The sequence below is a fragment of the Dipodomys ordii genome, unplaced genomic scaffold, assembly GCF_000151885.1.
Source record: "Dipodomys ordii isolate 6190 unplaced genomic scaffold, Dord_2.0 Scaffold3, whole genome shotgun sequence".
In the NCBI taxonomy this organism is placed as follows: domain Eukaryota; kingdom Metazoa; phylum Chordata; class Mammalia; order Rodentia; family Heteromyidae; genus Dipodomys; species Dipodomys ordii.
Window position 1 is genome coordinate 5,902,373 of NW_012267219.1, and position 17,135 is coordinate 5,919,507.

The following is a 17,135-nucleotide window of genomic DNA, read 5'->3' on the forward strand; positions in this document are numbered from 1 at the left end:
GCTTTTTTCTTTTTGCTTATGTGGTGCTGAGGAATTGAACCCAGGGCCTCAGGCATGCAAGGCAAGCGCTCTACCACTGAGCCACCTTCCCAGCCCCATATATGTTTGCTTTTAGTGTATACATAAATATTTTTTGTTAATAGAAAAAAATGTCTAGAAGAAATATCAAAATGTTAACAGAGTATCTCTTGGTAGATAGTTTATACTGTCTATTTTTTCTGTATCTCTGCCTTGACCTAAACACATTTCTGCAACTGTGAAAATTGTAGTCACTTTTACAGATAGTCCTAGCTTCCTCCTCTGCCCTTTTTTTGTTGTTGTTGGTTGTGTGGCTTGAACTCTGGGCTGGAGTGCTGTCCCTCAGCTCTTCAGCTCAAGGCGAGCACCCTACCAATTGAGCTACAGCGCCACTTCCCTCTGCCCTCTCTTGTTAAGGTAGATTTGTTTCTTGCTATGAATGCTATTTACATGAGTATGTCCACTTTGGAAACATCACAGTATACTGCTGATTAATCTTTTTTTTTTCTTTGATAAAATGAGAAAATACAACCTTGCCAAGATAGAAACTAATGCTATTTTATGTAATTATTTATATACTCTGGTTAATTCAGTTTGTTTTGATATATATTGAGATTTAATATTGATTTAATGTGCAATTTAAAATTAATTGATTACAAGACTTACAGAACTTCTGCTAAGTAGAATATAAATATTGGGCTAGATTCATAGAGAGTGAGTATACCTTTTAAAATTTCTTCAGAGAACATATTATTTAGTATCTTATTAATATTTTTCTGCAATTAGTCAACGCTAAAGTGTTTTATATTTCTTCACTTGTCATAAAATACTTAATTAGTTTAATTGTATCTGTAAGAAAAGTTATTGACTAGAATTAGATATTATAGCATTATCTAATACATCTTAATATTCATTTGGCAATAACTACTGAAACAATTACATCTGTATTCTCAAATATATAGACAGTCTTATATTAATATGTAGCTGTATTTTGAATGTAATAAATTTTATACAAACATCCCATCAGATAAGTCATTTTCCTTTTCACTGTGTATTCATACAGTGTACTTAACTATTCATACTAAACTTTTATTTGCAGTTTACTTACTATTCATGCTGTAAATTTTATATATACATACACACATATATAGTCTAATATAAATTTTTAAACTGGTAATGTTCTAAATAAAATTTTCTATCCATATTCTCATACTATAATTTCAAAATCCTACATATCTTCAATATATTATCTTACGTGTCAAAAGTGAAAGTCTATCCTGTATAACCAATATTAGTGTTGTAATTAAACACTTAACTTTTGAGGTCTTATTTCCTTAAATTACTTATTTCATCTTCCAAAGTTGTCATTCTGTCTAAAAACATACCTGGCTTAAAACTTTTATACAGAGTTTTATACAGAGTCTTAGGTTATTTCTTAATCTATTCTTGATATTTCTAGTTTAAATTTAGGATTTTTACTCAATACATACTTCGTGATATTTTAAATTTTTATTTACATATCTTTCCTCCCTCAATCTCAGATACAATTGAAAAGGAAATAAGAAAAATCTTCAATATTCCAGATGAAAAGGAGACTAGATTGTGGAACAAATACATGAGTAATACATTTGAACCACTGAATAAACCAGACAGCACCATTCAAGATGCTGGCCTATACCAAGGACAGGTATTGTTTAGCAATAATGTTTATTTTTCGCATAGTATACTTGAAGCTTGTTGAATTCACAAACTTTAATGAGCTCTCTGCAATATAAAATAAGTTCTGTTGTCGTTGCTTCTTCTCTCTTAACTCATCTCTTCGTTTTCCCTGCTGGTCAATACTGTAACTTCTGATTCTGTGCTTGAGCTAAGTAATAATCTACTTAAGTAGATTAAGAAGAAACTAGTTTAAGGAAAACATAATAATTTTTTAAGATAACTTACTAGAATTCCTAAGAAGGATCAAATAGAAAAAATTTTTGTCTAGAAGCCATAAAGTCACTCTTGCAGCTATAACTTGCATTGTACTAGTGTGGAAGCAGCCCTAGAGCAGATACATATTAGTGCTATGACTGTGTTATAATCAAAGCATTCTTAGCAGGGAAGCACCACAAGTAGACAATGGTTTGCCAGCTCCTATTAGCAGGTATTAACCCATAATTTAATTGTTACGTTAGAATCAAAAAAAAATTTCAACATACTGAAAGAGCTGTTTAGTTACAATGACAGACTGATTCTGCCTTCTAGTTGTCCCATGAGGTAATCTATTGTGTTCCCAGCCCTTGTCTTTGTATCCTCTTAACAAATCTTGCTACCTCCCAATTTATTAGATGCCTATTCAGTCTTATTTGTACCATAATATTTCTTCTAAAATTAAAACCTGAGTATTCTCCTTTAATAATAACCCTTTCCTAGTTCCTCAGTAACCAATGATAGTCATGTTTAGCCTCTATCTGCCAGCATCTGTAAATTACTCTTGTGTTATGGCTTACTCTTTAGCACTACCAAACTGAATAGTATATAGTTTTCTGAACACCAGCCTATTCCATACTTTCGCATTGTTCATCTATCTGCCTGGTATATCCTTCTTCCTTCTGCAATCATCTAGCAAAAAAATTCCTTTTAACCACTCAGATATTCAAACTGTTCATCTCATCTTATATCATTAGGCATAACAGATGTGATCATTCTTCAGATTCTAATCCAAATATCACATCATCTTTTCAGCATTCACATTTCTCAGTATCCATTGATTTTTTTTAGAGAAAAATTTCTCCCTTAGTTTCCATAATTACGAATTTATCTTTTGTATATTATACTTAGATAATGAGTTTATTTAGATAGTTTGGATTTGTTATATTTTATTTTTTTAATTTTTAGTACCTAGCACAGCAACTGATGATTCAGTATATGATGTTTTTTAGTCTAGTTTATTTTAAAAATTTGCTCTTAACGCTAATAATGTAATACTAAGATGAAAAAAAAACTGAGAAAAACTCATAGTAAATGCCTACTATAAGTTGGATAATATATTAGGCTATTAAGAAACACTGATGGGGCTGGCAAGTTGGCTTAGTGGTAGAATGCTTGCCCTCGCTTGCATGAGGCCCTGGGTTCTATTCCTCAGCATCACATAAGCAGAAAAAGCCAGAAGTGGTGCTGTGGTGCAAGTGATAGAACCACTAGCCTTTAGCTAAAGAGCTGAGGGACAGTGCCCAGGCCCAGAGTTCAGGCCCCACGACCGCAAAAAGAAAAAAAAGAAAAACACTGATGTTTGAACATTATTTTAACTATTATATACTTAGGTGAAATCTTACCAAGTCCCATATACTGTACATTGCAATTTAAAGGAAAGTTACACCCTAGCCACAATGGTTTATCCCTGTAATCCTAGCTATTCAGAAGGCTGAGATCTAGAGGATCAGCTTTCCAGCCCAGGAAGAAAAGTCTTCAAGACTCCATCTAAAAGTAAGCAGCAAATGCTGAGGTGGTGGAACACCAGCTGTGAGCGAGAAAGTCAAGTGACAGCTCAAGACCCTGTGTACAAGCACTGGACTGGCACCAAAGAAAAAGAAAATTACCTAGATATTTCTTTAAATGTTTTGAGTGCTCCTCTGAAATGGTTCACAATTTACTATCTGTTGTTTATATTAGAAATATTCTAAAAGACATTTATCTTTTAGAATAGGAATGTTTCCAGGAATATGCTTTCAAATTTCCAGATTATAGAGTAGTTCTTATTTTCTTATTTTTTGGTGTCAGTACTAGGGCTTGAACAGGGCCTGTGTACTATCCTTTGTCTTTTTTGCTGCTCAAGGCTGGTGCTTTACCACTTTAGCCACCTTTCTACTGCTGGTATTCTGGTGGTTAATTGGAGATAAGAGTCTCGCAGACTGTTTCTGCCCCATGCTGGTTCTGAACCATGATCCTCAGAATTCATACTCCTGAGTTGCTGAGATTACACACACAGGCTTCTGGCTAGAATAGTTATTTTTTGACTATAATAAATAACTGTAGCTTTTTTTTCTCATAATGAAAGTAATGGTATCTTCATTAGTAAGGTAATGATAAATTACTAAAAAGTATCCTAAATTGAAGTTTTAAATATAAATTTTTATTCAGAAAATGAAATGTTTGAATACAGGAGTGAATTTTATCATTCTTGTTAAAAACAATACACTTAAAAACAAAATAGGAATTTTAAGGACAGATGCTATTAGAAATTAAGGTGGTGTGGCCAAACTACATGAAATGACTGAATGGAAATTTCTGTTTCTAAAGTCTCTTATCTTACAGTTGATAAAATGCCCTAAAATGACCATCATGTTGTGTGTATCAGTAGTGAGTTTATATATCACTGCACCTCTATGTTGCAGAAAAAAAAACCTTCAGAAGTTATGTTACTAAGTAAATTCTATTTTTTTAATCTTAAAGATGCCTTGGAATGATAACTAAAAATTGAGACAGTGGCTAATGATATCTGGTAAATGAGAAGGCACCACATCATATAAGTTTTCTGTTGTATGAAATACTACATTATTGGGTTTTTTTTAAAGCAGATTTTAACATTTTTAATTTCCACAATTTTTCAACAAGCTTCCATGAACTTTTTGGGTCAATATTTCATTATTCATTCATGTATTCTGAAACAAGCCCACATTTTATGTAGCCAGAATTGAAATACCAATTATGTATGGCCTGGATACACAGTTCACAAAAGCCTAGTGCCTAGAAAAGGTAGAAGATTACACACAATTACAAGTGTAAAAGAAAGAGTTAATGAACATATAGAATGTATGTGGATTTGTATCGCAATGTAGTTTTTTCAGGTTGCATTGTTTATATGATATTTTTCTGATGGAAAACTAGATATTGATATCACTAATTTCCTTTACTAACTTAATTATTTTAGACCTACAGATATAAGGAAGCTTTAAGGATGGCTTTGCTTTGGTCTATACTTTTCACTTACTGTAAGCAATTTTTTTTGGGGGGTGTGGGGGGGTGGTCGTGAGGCTTGAACTCTGGACCTGGGCGCTGTCCCTTAGCTGTTGAGCTCAAGGTTTGTGGTCTACCATTGAGCCACAGTGCCACTTCTGGTTTTCTAGTGGTTAATTGGAGATAAGAGTCTCATGGACTTTCCTGCCCGGGCTGGTTTTGAACTGTGATCCTCAGATCTCAGCCTACTGAGTAGCTAGGACTACAGGTGTGAGCCACCAGTGCCCGGCTAACTTTTTCATATTTTTAATTAGCATCAATGCATACAGTGTACCTTGATTAGACCTCACTTCCTCTGTCATTCCTCCCTTATCCCTTCTACCTACTTCCCAAGCCAATCTCAACAATCTTTAGTGTTCCATTTTCTCATATGTACAGAAGCATTTTGGCCATATTCACTCTCCTTTGCCTTTACCAGTCTCCCTCTGCCTCCCACTAGTATCCCCACCCTAATCAGGATACGTTTTACCTTCCTGTTTATCACTTGTTTTAAAGAGTGCATTAATTGTTCATCAGAGTGACCCCTTGCTTACTCTCAGTTTCCCTATCCTACCCTATTATTCACCAGCTTCCAGTGAGTTTTATTTTGCTATTTTCATCCACAAATACAATCTGTTCTTACATTGTTTACCTTCTCTACTAAAGGCAATCTCTTCCTCTCCCTCTCCCTCCCCCTCTCCCTCCCCCTCTCCCTCTCCCCCGCTCTCTCTCTTTCCTTCCCCCTCTCTCTCTCCCCTACCTTCTCCCTCTCCCTCTCCCTCTCCCCTTCCCTCTCCTCTAGTGCCTTATTGCCTCTTGCTTGCTAGGCAGGAGCAGTACCATTTAAGCTATACCTCCCGTCCCTAGAGGCAATTTTTTTTTGTCTACCTCAAATATGTTGTACCAAAGAACAGCCTAATTCTCATAAATGTGACTCTTACCAATTACATATAAGATTGTATAGTTTACATGGTGACAAGGTAAATGAGTACTAATTTCAAAGCCCCACCCACATTGTGTAAATTTTAAATGTGGAATTAGCTGTGCCAATGTTAACTCAGTTACATTTGCAAAATGATAACTGATAACTAAGTATGTCTGGTTGGCATCTGTTAATTTGTACAGTCTTTGACATTAAGCTGTCAGTACACATGTAAAGCATATACTCTGTGTGTGTGTGTGTGTGTGTGTGTGTGTGTGTGTGTGTGCGTGTGTGTGTGCGTGTGTGTGCGCGCGTGTGCGCGCTGGTTCTAGGGCTTGAACTAAGAGCCTGGACACTGTCTCTGAACTTTTTTCTCAAGGCTAGTGCTCTACCACTTAAGCCACAGCTTCACTTCCAGCTTCCAGACTTGCCTCTAACCCTGATCCTTAGATCTTAGCCTCCTGAGTAACTAGTATTTACTACAGGCAGGAGCCACTGACACCTGGTAGAAAGTGTATTCTTTAAGCTCTAGGAATTTTTATTCTGTTTACTTAGTTTAAACTTTTAAAAATTACAGAATGTATTATTTTTATCTTCTTTCCTTTTAAAATGCAGTTTTTGAAATGGGGGGTCTTTACTAAGGTGACCCACTCTGGCCTTGAATTTATAGTCCTACTCAGTCTCCAGATTGATAGGATTATAGGTACATGCACCACATACCTATCTTCTTTCCTTTTCACTATTGCTAACTCTTATTTGAAGTCTTCTTGTTTCCCTTGCACAGCTTTGGAACTAAAATGCAAAAACTTCTTTATTTTGTCTATTGTATCCTTTAAGTAATCTTTTTGTTTATTAGTGTATTCAGCTTATCTTCTAAAGCTATTTTACAACTTCATAGTTAAGGGAAAACACCCTTTATTGTGTCATATTTGCAGGTGTTAGTGATAGAACAAAAAAATGAAGATGGAACGTGGCCCAGGGGTCCTTCTACTCCTAAGTAAGTGCTCTGCTTCTTATGGCTTGATGCATGATTTTGAAGCCTTTAATTGCAGATAATGAAATTCAGAATGATAGAAAACCTAGTGCATGTTGGTAACAATGCATTCTGGATATTGTGAAGTTTATTCTTGGAGAAGTTATCCAATGTAAGTTATTACTTACATTAGTATGTTACAGTTTTTTGAACTTGTTTTGTGCTGGTCCTGGGGCTTGAATTAAGGGCCTGGGCACTGTCTCCCCAAGCTTTTTAGCTCAAGGCTAGCACTCTTCCACTTGAGCCACACCTCTACTTTCTGCTTGGTACTGGTTAGTTGGAGATAAGAGTCTCTTGGATTTTCTTGTCTGGGCTGGCTTCAAACAAGATCCTTAGATTTCAGCCTCCTGAGTAGCTAGAGTTACAGATAAAAGCCACCAGTACCTATCCAGGTTTTTTTTTATTTTTTTATTCAAATCTATTAGTATTAAGAACTGTATAAATGTTATAAATGTGAAAGTTGAATTAATCTATTCAATGAAATCACGGAGCACTTTATTTACTTTTACTGGCATTTAAAAAAGTATCCCAACAAAATGCTTGTGAAAATGAAATCTGAAAATAAAGGTAATGTTTTTACTTATTTGAATAAATGTTTTAGAATATAAAAGCACAAGTGGAATTAGTGTCTTGAATGTTACAAGTTGCTTTTGTTCATAAATGTGAGAGAAATTAAATCTCTTTGTTAAATTACCAGATCCATACTGCATTGTCTAAAACAAATCCAACAGTTGTATATCAGTATTTGAACTTTTCAGGAGCATGAGAAGTAATAAGGTAAATGTACCTATCTGCTTTGGAACCTTAAACCAATATTAGAGTCAAGCATGTTAACTTTCCTTCAATAAATATTCATGACAAGTGAGATTGACAAATAACTTCATGTCAGTTAAGACTAGGATGCAACTAAATGAATTGTGAAAACAACTTTAAATTTTCAGAGCTTTAGAATTTATGTGATGAAGAATTATGAATCTATGAAATCCTTCAAATAATGAATTTTTATTAAATAATTTAGTAGATAACAGCAAATTAAAACCTTAATTTTTTTACTTAATTTTTTACTTAATTTCCCTCAAAACTGAAATGTATCTTCAGTAAGTGACTATCTTTTATATCTTATGTGAAGCTTTTTTTGGTAGTTTTAATTTGTTGTTAGAAAACACCTCATTATGATAATTATATGGGTGTGATTTTTTTAATTTTAGCTTACTTAGCTGGACATGATAGAAAGGCAGAACTGAGTATTGCTAAAAGCATATGGGCTGAACCATGGAAAATTGTAAATTGTAAATAGAATTTTTTGTGAATGCTCACTTTTTATCTTTACACCAGAAACACTGGGATTTTTTACCTTCTATATGTTTAGGTTGCTCTATACTTCCTGTGTCTTTAAGTAATTTTTGAAATTACAAAGTTGATTGGATTAATATGAAACTACCATGCGTTCTAAAGATTGGAAATCTTTTCTATCTATAATTGCTGGTGTGCAATTATAGATAATTATAGGCGCTGGTGGCTCACGCCTGTAGTTCTAGCTTCTCAGAAGGCTGAGATCTGGGGATCACAGTTTAAAGCCAGCCCAGGCAGGAAAGTCCTCAGTGAGACTCTTATTTCCAATAAACCACTCAGAAAACCAGAAGTGGTACTGTGGCTCAAGTATGGTAGAGCAGTAGCCTTGAACTGAAGAGCTAAGGGACAGCACCTAGGCCCAGAGTTCAAGCCCCATGACCAACCCCCCGCCAAAAAAAAGGTCTTCTCTGAGTCTGCCAGTATAAATAAGGATCCCAAATATTGAAGCATGAAAAGTTAATTCTCCAGTATAAAGTGTGACAAATACTATACAACAGTGTGACTCATATTGCCAAATGTTAGTGTACCAGTTTACAAAAAGTGATTTAACTATTTGCACTTGTAGATGAAAAAGACATAAAAACTAAAAATGAAAACAAAGAATAGCTAGGTGCCAGTGGCTCACACCTTTAATCCTAGGGGATTTAAATCTGAGGATTGTGGTTTGAAACCAGCTTGGGCAATTGTAGTCTGTGAGACACTTACCTACAAGTAATCACCAAAAATCTCAGAGTAGAACTATGTCTCAAGTAAAGCCTTGAGCAAAAAAAATTTAGGACAGTGTTCAGGCTCTAAGTTCAAGCCACAGGCCTTGCACAAAATAAATAAATATAAAAGCAGCCTCAGATATTACGTTATATTATGTAAGATTTTAATAAACAGGCAAAAAGCTTGAATTTGGCTTGTGAACTATTTCTAATCCTAGCTGTATACTAGTAGTAAATCATGAAAATAGTATAAAAAATTTAATTATGAATACACAAAATCCTATGGGGGAAAATGCAAACTGTATTAAAAGGCAAGACATGAATCATGTAACATGTGGCTTAAATTACATTGCTTGTTTTCTCTCATACAGAATTCTATTCTCTTTATATTTTTAATTTTTTTTTGAAAAGTAGTTTTTTTCAAATTAGTAAATAACAATTCAAGTCCAATTCCTACTAGAGTATCAAGGAAAGTTACCTTCAAGTTAATTAAAAAGTTTCCTGGGCTCCCTCCCCAATTTCTGAGTTAGTGCATATGGGTATGCTCGTGTTCTAGTGAGCCAACAAGGTGTTGCTGATGGTATATTGGTGTGAGAACTACACATGAAAAGTTGTGTAGGTAATATCTGTGATACATACTGAATCTTTATGTTGAGCCTAGGAATTTGAATTTTAGAGGCTTCTTATGACAGGAAACGTAAGAATACTGTTATAGACACATGTGAAAAACATGTTAGTATCTTACCTGTATCTGACTCTTCTAATACCATTGTAAACAGAAGTACTAGTAGTACTGAAGGCACTAAAATTGTGTTAGGCCCATTTGCTTCAAAAGTGAAGCTGTGTCTGTGTTACGATGTATTTAAAGGATGAGATAGTGTGTGTATGTATATGTATTTTAATTGTCATGTGAAACAACACAAAATTTATATTATGAACCTATATGAGCACCACTGAGAAGCTTTCATCCTGGCTTTTTCTGCTAAATATGAACACATGATATGTATTAAAAATAGTGCTCATTTGTTTCTTCAGAACTTGCATTTCTAATCTAGTTTTTAAGAATTGCTACTACTCTAAAACATAGTCTTTTCTGATATTTTATAAAAGGCTTTCCTACTGTTTTTATTCTGTTAAAGTTGACCACTTTCCAAGGACATTAGCATTGGATGAGTAGTCTCTTTTGTAGATGTGTAGCTAGATAAAGTGGAGTAACTGTAGAAGTCTGGGGGTTTCTGAAGAGAGGAGAAACCTGTATGAGGTAAAGTTACTTTACCAGAAACTTTTAAGATTAACACCTTATTTCCTAGCTGTCAATTCTAAGGTATAAATTCACTGATTTTTGATAATATTGTACTATTAACTTTTTTTTCTGTTTTGTTTCATGTAGTTATCATTACATCAGTAAATGCTGAAGTAATGAACACTATATAAAGAAATTAACATTCTACAAAGAAAAAGTTATAAACCTTGATTTTTCTGAATTAAGTAAAATTTTCTCTTATGAGGATAGCATTAAATTTCATTACTTCATTTGCATTAATTTCTCAAAAAATTACAAAAACATAAAATTAGGTATATAGGAAAACAAATTAGTTAATGAAGATTCTGCAGAGTCCATTTTCATGGACAAGAAAAGGTTGAGAGATTTACTATCCAGATATGATGTGAGTGGCCAAATAAAATCAAATGAAACCCATACATTGTCTGCCATTGTGGTAACAAAATATCAAATTGATGGCTGCAATTCTAAGTATAAATTTAATCTATTTCCATACTGCTATACCATCTGTATCCAATATTTCAGTGTTTTGGAGAGTAAGCTCATAACTTGTATATATAATTACCTTGTACAATTTGTTACCTATATAACTGTAAAGCTAAATGGATTTGTAAATAGTATGTAAACTTATTTGGTTAAAAAAAAGTATTAGGAAACATCACATAAAGAGTTGATCTGCTGAGACTTTCACACTTTAAAATCTTGTTCTTGTTGTCTAGGAAAGAGACATGAAATGGCTTTTTCTCAGATTTAAAAGTATGAGATAGTGAGAAAAACAAAACTACTTAGGATACAATTAAAGAATCAGGTTTGAAGAATAATGAGAACTACAGGCATGGTTTCATATTTTTAGAAGTGACAAATAATTAAAACTATAGATGTTAAGCCTTAAAACATTTGCATCCCTGAGTAGTAATATAAACAAAAGAATAGAAGTCGGGCACTAGTGCCCTAGATACTCACAGGCTGAGACCTGGGGGATCATGGTTCTAAGCCATCCCTGGCAAAAAAATTCCTTGAGACTAGCTATAATTAACCAGCAAAATGCTGGACTGAAGGCATGACTCTCAAGTATTAAAGCACTAGCCTTGGCCTCATCCTCCCCTCCTTTTCAATCTTCTCCTCCCCCCCCCCAAAAAAAAAGGGGCTAAGCAGTAGCATGAAGCCCTAAGTTCATGCTCAGTTCACAAGAGAGCAGGAAAGAAAGATGAGATTTTGGAAAACTTGGATCCTATTTTGTGATAAAAGCCAAGGAAAAAGGACTTCTTAAAGCTACGTGTTACAGAAATGAGGGGATAGAGAGCAGAGAGGATTGAAATACTTGCCAGAAGAGATCTTTGTTTTTTTTTTTTTGTTCCCGTCGTGGGGCCTGAACTCAGGGCCTGGGCGCTGTCCCTCAGCTCTTCAGCTCAAGGCTAGCGCTCTACCTCTTGAGCCACAGCGCCACTTCCGGCTTTTTCCTTTTTGCTTATGTGGTGCTGAGGAATCAAACCCAGGGCCTCAGGCATGCAAGGCAAGCGCTCTACCACTGAGCCACCTTTCCAGCCCCAGAAGAGATCTTTGTTTAAATTACCATGTACTATTCCAACAGCATAATGAGAATGGAAAATAGGTAACAGGGAAAGGCTGTATAAAGACTCATCAGAAAGTAACCTAAGGTGGGACTTGGTTGGAGAGGCATGATTAGTATTTTGTCACCTAAAGACAAAAGTGCCATAAATTATTATGACAAAAGTGTCATCATATTAGAATGAACGGTTATTTACCACTTACTTACTTTTTTGTTATTTCATTTTACTTCAAATCCTTTGTGGATATTCTTTGGGGTGTATAAAAACACTACTTAGAAGTTACTTGATTTAATATTTTTTTAGGATTTTAAATATGTATTTAAGTTTTCATCTAGAATGCTTAATATGTATATAAATTGAACAGATCTTTTCTATATCTAAAATGTCTTTCTTTCTGGACTCTACTGACTTTCTATTGTATAAAGATAATGTATAATGTAGTACTAGTTCTCCTAGTTTTATCAAACCACATATTACCACAAAGTTGGAAAATATAGTATTTGCATATGCAGATGAATGTACTTTAAAATATAATTTTCATATAGATGCGTGGTGTTTATTACCCACAAACAATTACAAGTTGAGTATTCCTTATCTGAAATATTTGGGACCTGAAGTCCTAAACTTCACATGTTCACACTTTGAAATAAGACATTTGGATTTCAAATTGTGAAATATTGGAAGATTGGGCATCACTAGTTCAGAATTCTGAAAAACTCTGAAGTTCAAAACTTTTCAAATATTATATCAGTACTCAAATGCTTTGTTTTTTAGAGTACTTCAGATTTTGAATTTTCAGATTAAGAATGCTCGACTTGGATATTTTCTCTCAGTTCTTCAAACAATTGAGCAAGTTTTAATAACACATATTAGAATTAACTGTCATTAGATCAGGAATCAGGACAAATAGAAAATGAATTTAGTCACAGTATAAGATGAAAGTAAAGAATAGAGACTAGCTGGTGGAAACTTGTACAGATATTAAAATTGATGTGCAAATATATGAGTTTGTTTTGAATCTGGTTCCAAACTAACCAACTAGACAATAAAAGTTACATTTGAGATAGTTGAGTGAAAAATTGAACATAAATTACATATTAGATCAATTTTCATAACTGATTAAAACAGAAAAGATCCCTTACCTGTTAGACGATGCATGCTGTATTCATTGTAGGTAAAATTTGGAATATTTGGAACTTATTTAAACTAACTCAGCAGAAAACTAGAGGAGGTAAGGGAATAGACTGAGGGGATTATAAATAAAGCATGAATGGTAGAATATTGATTGGTGAAGCTCAGATATTGATGATATGTGAGAGTTTGCATATCTGATTTTTTGTAATAAAAAAGAGGTTAAAAGTTTGGTGCTGGATTCATAATAACTAAGAAAAGCAGTGCAATATGAGATGTTATGTTATATACGTTATGTTATAAATACATTTACATAAAGTTAAGCAGTTTATATATAAAGCAAGCATTACAATGCATGCCTTTAAACCCAGCACTCACATAGCAGAAACGGAAAGACCATAAGTGTGAATAGCCAAATAGCCATTTGGACTATGTAGAATCTCAGTATAAATTTGATTTGTACCTCTCTTAAATCTAAGATACTAAATTTTATCATATACCTATTATAATTAATATTTATATACTTCATTATTTTGTACTTTTTAGTTCATTTGCACTCATCGTTTTATAGAATGAACTTGGAAGTGTTGCTTACCTTGTATTTTGTGGAATAGTTTGAGAAACATGGGTGTAGTTCTTTAAAGGTCAGGTAGCATTCAGCAGTGAATCCATCTGGTCCTGGCTTTGCATTGTTAGGAGGATTGTTATTGATCTGTTTATCATCTTCTTGGGTCAGCTTATTAGATTTGTCTAAAAATTTATTCATTCTTTGGGATTTCCAAATTTCTCAGGTATTCATTTCCAAATTATGACCTAATGAACCTCTGAATTTCATTGGTACCCATTATAATGTCACTTTTTAAAATCTGTAATTTGAATCTCTAATTTGGTCAGTTTGGTTAAGGGTTTGTATATTCTCTCAAAGAGGGCAATCTCTGTCTCTCTCTGTCTCTGTCTCTCTTATCTCTCTTCCCTCTCTTTTCCTGGTCGTGGGGCTTGAACTCTGGGCCTGGGCGCTGTCCCTCAGATCTTCAGCCCAAGGCTACCGCTCTACTACTTGAGCCACAGCACCATTTCTGGTTTTCTGGTGGTTTATTGGAGATAATAGTCTCATGGACTTTCCTGCCCAGGATGGCTTTGAACGGGGATCCTCATATCTCAGCTGAGTAACTAGGATTATGGCGTGAGCCACCAACACCCAACACCCAGTAAGGTCCTGGGACTTGGTCCTGGGACTTGGAACTGGGCCTGGGCACTGTCCCTCAGCTCTTCAGCTCAAGGTCAGTGCTCTACTGCATGAACCACAGCTCCACTTCCAGTTTTCTAGTGGTTTATCAGAGATAAGAGTCTCATGGCCTTTCCTGCTCTGGCTGGCTTTGAACCTTGATCCCCAGATCTCAGCTTCCTGAGTAGCTGGGGTTACAGGTGTGAGCCACCAGTGTCCAGCACAACCTCTTTATTTCATTGATCCTTTGTAATTTCTTTTACATTCTATTTTGTTAATTTGAGTTCTGATCTTTATTTTGTTTTACTGATTTTAGAATTGGCTTGATATTTTTCTAAGATTTTTATTTTATTTTGTCTTTCAGTGCTGGGGGGTTTGAACTCAAGGGCTCACACTAGCTAGGCTGGCCAAGTACTCCTGAGCCATGTTTCCAGCTTTGTTTTTTCTTAGTCATTTTTAGGATAGAGTCTTTATTTTCACATACTTCCTGCCTGAGCTGTAGCCCACCTACTTTATGTTTCCTGTCATTGCTGGAAACAGACACATGCCACCACATTCAGTTTTCCTTCATGGTGATAGAATCTCATGTGCATTTCTGCCTTGGCTGGCCTAGAACTACAGTCCTCCCCTTCTCAGCCTCTCCTGTAGCTTGATATGACAGATTGGCCACTGAGTCCTCTTAGGAATTGAAAAAAGGGACTGGTTAGCCACTCTTATCATCAGTTTTGTCTGACTTACCTAGTAATTATGATTTTTGATTCTTTTCACCTCATGGAGAATCTTGGCTGAACTATTACTTTCTTTTATCTGTGATATCTTCCTATTTTTCCACGTTTTTTAATGTCCTGTTAGCACTTGTGTGGTTTTGGATGTTTCCTTTCTTTCTTTCTTTCTTTGGAATATAATACCTCCTTTTTTACCCTGACTCATTTTAGTCAAAATCACAGAGGAATCTTCTAATGTTGGAAATTTGTGTTAGATATTTTAAATAACTATCAATTTTACATGCATATACTTTTCCTAAGAACAAAATACTAAAAAAAATTGTACTACACAGTATTATTTTACATTTTTGCAAATTATACTGGCTAAATAGAAGACATCCAAATTCTCACAGTTTTGCCTATGACTTACAGTGATAAATTGTTTGAACTACATGAAGGAAATTCAGCTTTATATAATGACAAAAGGGATGAGTATTATCAGATAATAGCTACTGTATCAGAATTTGACATACGGTGGTATAAATTTGTGTTTGTGTGTGTGTATCTGTGTGTGTGTGTCCGTCTCCCAGTACTGGGGCACTGGATGCTGTCCTGAGCTCAAGTTCAGTACTCAACCACTTGAGCTACAGCTTGACTTCATGGCCAAGCTGGCTTTGAACCATGCTCCTTAGATTTCAGCTTCCTGAGTAGTGAAGATTAGAGGTGTGAGCCACTAGTGCCTGCACAGGTGGTCTAAAGTTTAAAGGTTCAGTGCACTATGGCATCTGAAACCATGTCAGTGAACTGTTTATATTTTTATATTAAAATCTTCCACATGAAACCATGCATTTCAGTCATTTAAAAACTATTCAGTGAGTTATACAGACCTTTCAGATTTTGATGTATTTTATTATGTAATCTTTTATCACAGTTTTATGAGTAAAATCTTTGGAAAATGTATCAGCTTCATGGTGGGAGAGTCAAAGTTGTACTGTTTGACAGCTCATCTTGTCATTGGCAATATATACTCTTGTTTTCTTTGACTTGGTACGCTTCTTTAATTGATTCTTTGAGAAAATGCCTACTAGGTACCTATAGTCAATAACAACAAGAAGTTGTTTTGTGGAAGAGTGTGAAAAACAGGGCTGTGAAAAGAATGAATTTCACTGATAATTCATGTCATGTTATTTCAGTATGCAGCATATGTGCTTTATGCAAACTTCCCAATTTATCAGACAATATATTAAAATGATTGTAATTAGGGGTGAAATTTTAATATACAAAAAACAAATAATATTTATTTTCAACATGAGCTTCTTAAGTGAAATGTTGTTTTTTCCTTTGGAGTGATAAAGAATGCAGTGGCACTGCCACTCTAATGATTCAAGCTAGTGTGCCAGAAGTCTTATCTACCATTCCATTTCCACTATCTGTACACATAAGAGAAGCTTTCAGATAACACTTAAATGACATGTTCTTGTTACTATAAAGTAATTTTAACCTCACAGGCACCATAAAACAGTCCCAGAGACTCCCAGGATTCATATCTATACTTTGAGAACTGCTTCCTGTCAAACAGAGGTTGCTTTTGCCATTTCCCTTTTAAAAGTTAGCTTTTAGTCTCACTGATTTTATCTAACTGATCTCATGATCTTGTCTTTTTCTCTTTGAAAGTTACCTACCAGAAAGTAAGTCTGATTTTGTTGGTATTCTATTAAGTCTTTTAGAATGTCCCAGCACATTTGTGTAAAGTCTGAATTCCTTCATGGAATTCTGTTCTTATCACTATACTAATACCATTTTGTCAAAATGGGCTTCCTGGTAGCTCCCATTTAAACACATCAGACTTTGTACAGTTCCAGACAATTGCATGAGCTATTGTTTTTACTTAGAATTGTCCCAGTTCCCACTGTTTTCTCTAGCTATATATCATTTTTAAATCAACCCCATTACTATTACCAGTTTTTATATTAAAATTTGTTATAATACATTGTTTTATGTGTCATTTTTCTTTTTGATATTATGAGCTACTTGAATCAGGAACTGTGTATTTTTCTATTACTAGTACTTAAATGTGAGGAAAGAGTATAGTAATCATTTAATGAATATTTGAGTGTTAGAATGAATTTCATAGTAATTATTATCAAGTGCAAATTAACTCGCTGATATATCATTGTGTTTCCTTTCTAATACAGTCCCTAGTTAGATTTGT

At 34.5% G+C, this 17,135-nt stretch overlaps 1 protein-coding gene across 4 annotated transcripts in view; it reads left to right on the top strand.

Moving 5' to 3' along the window:
• The window catches only part of Usp15 (ubiquitin specific peptidase 15), a 105,062-nt gene that overhangs the window by 35,040 nt on the left and 52,887 nt on the right, over positions 1 to 17,135 (top strand). For all 4 annotated transcript variants that reach the window (XR_001175247.1, XM_013021397.1, XM_013021406.1 and 1 more), the window contains exons 5-6: positions 1,560 to 1,705; positions 6,853 to 6,914. Coding sequence is in view for 3 of the 4 variants with exons in the window: in XM_013021397.1 (XP_012876851.1) it covers positions 1,560 to 1,705; positions 6,853 to 6,914 (208 nt within the window). In the remaining variant the exon portion in view is untranslated. The remainder of the gene's footprint in view (positions 1 to 1,559; positions 1,706 to 6,852; positions 6,915 to 17,135) is intronic.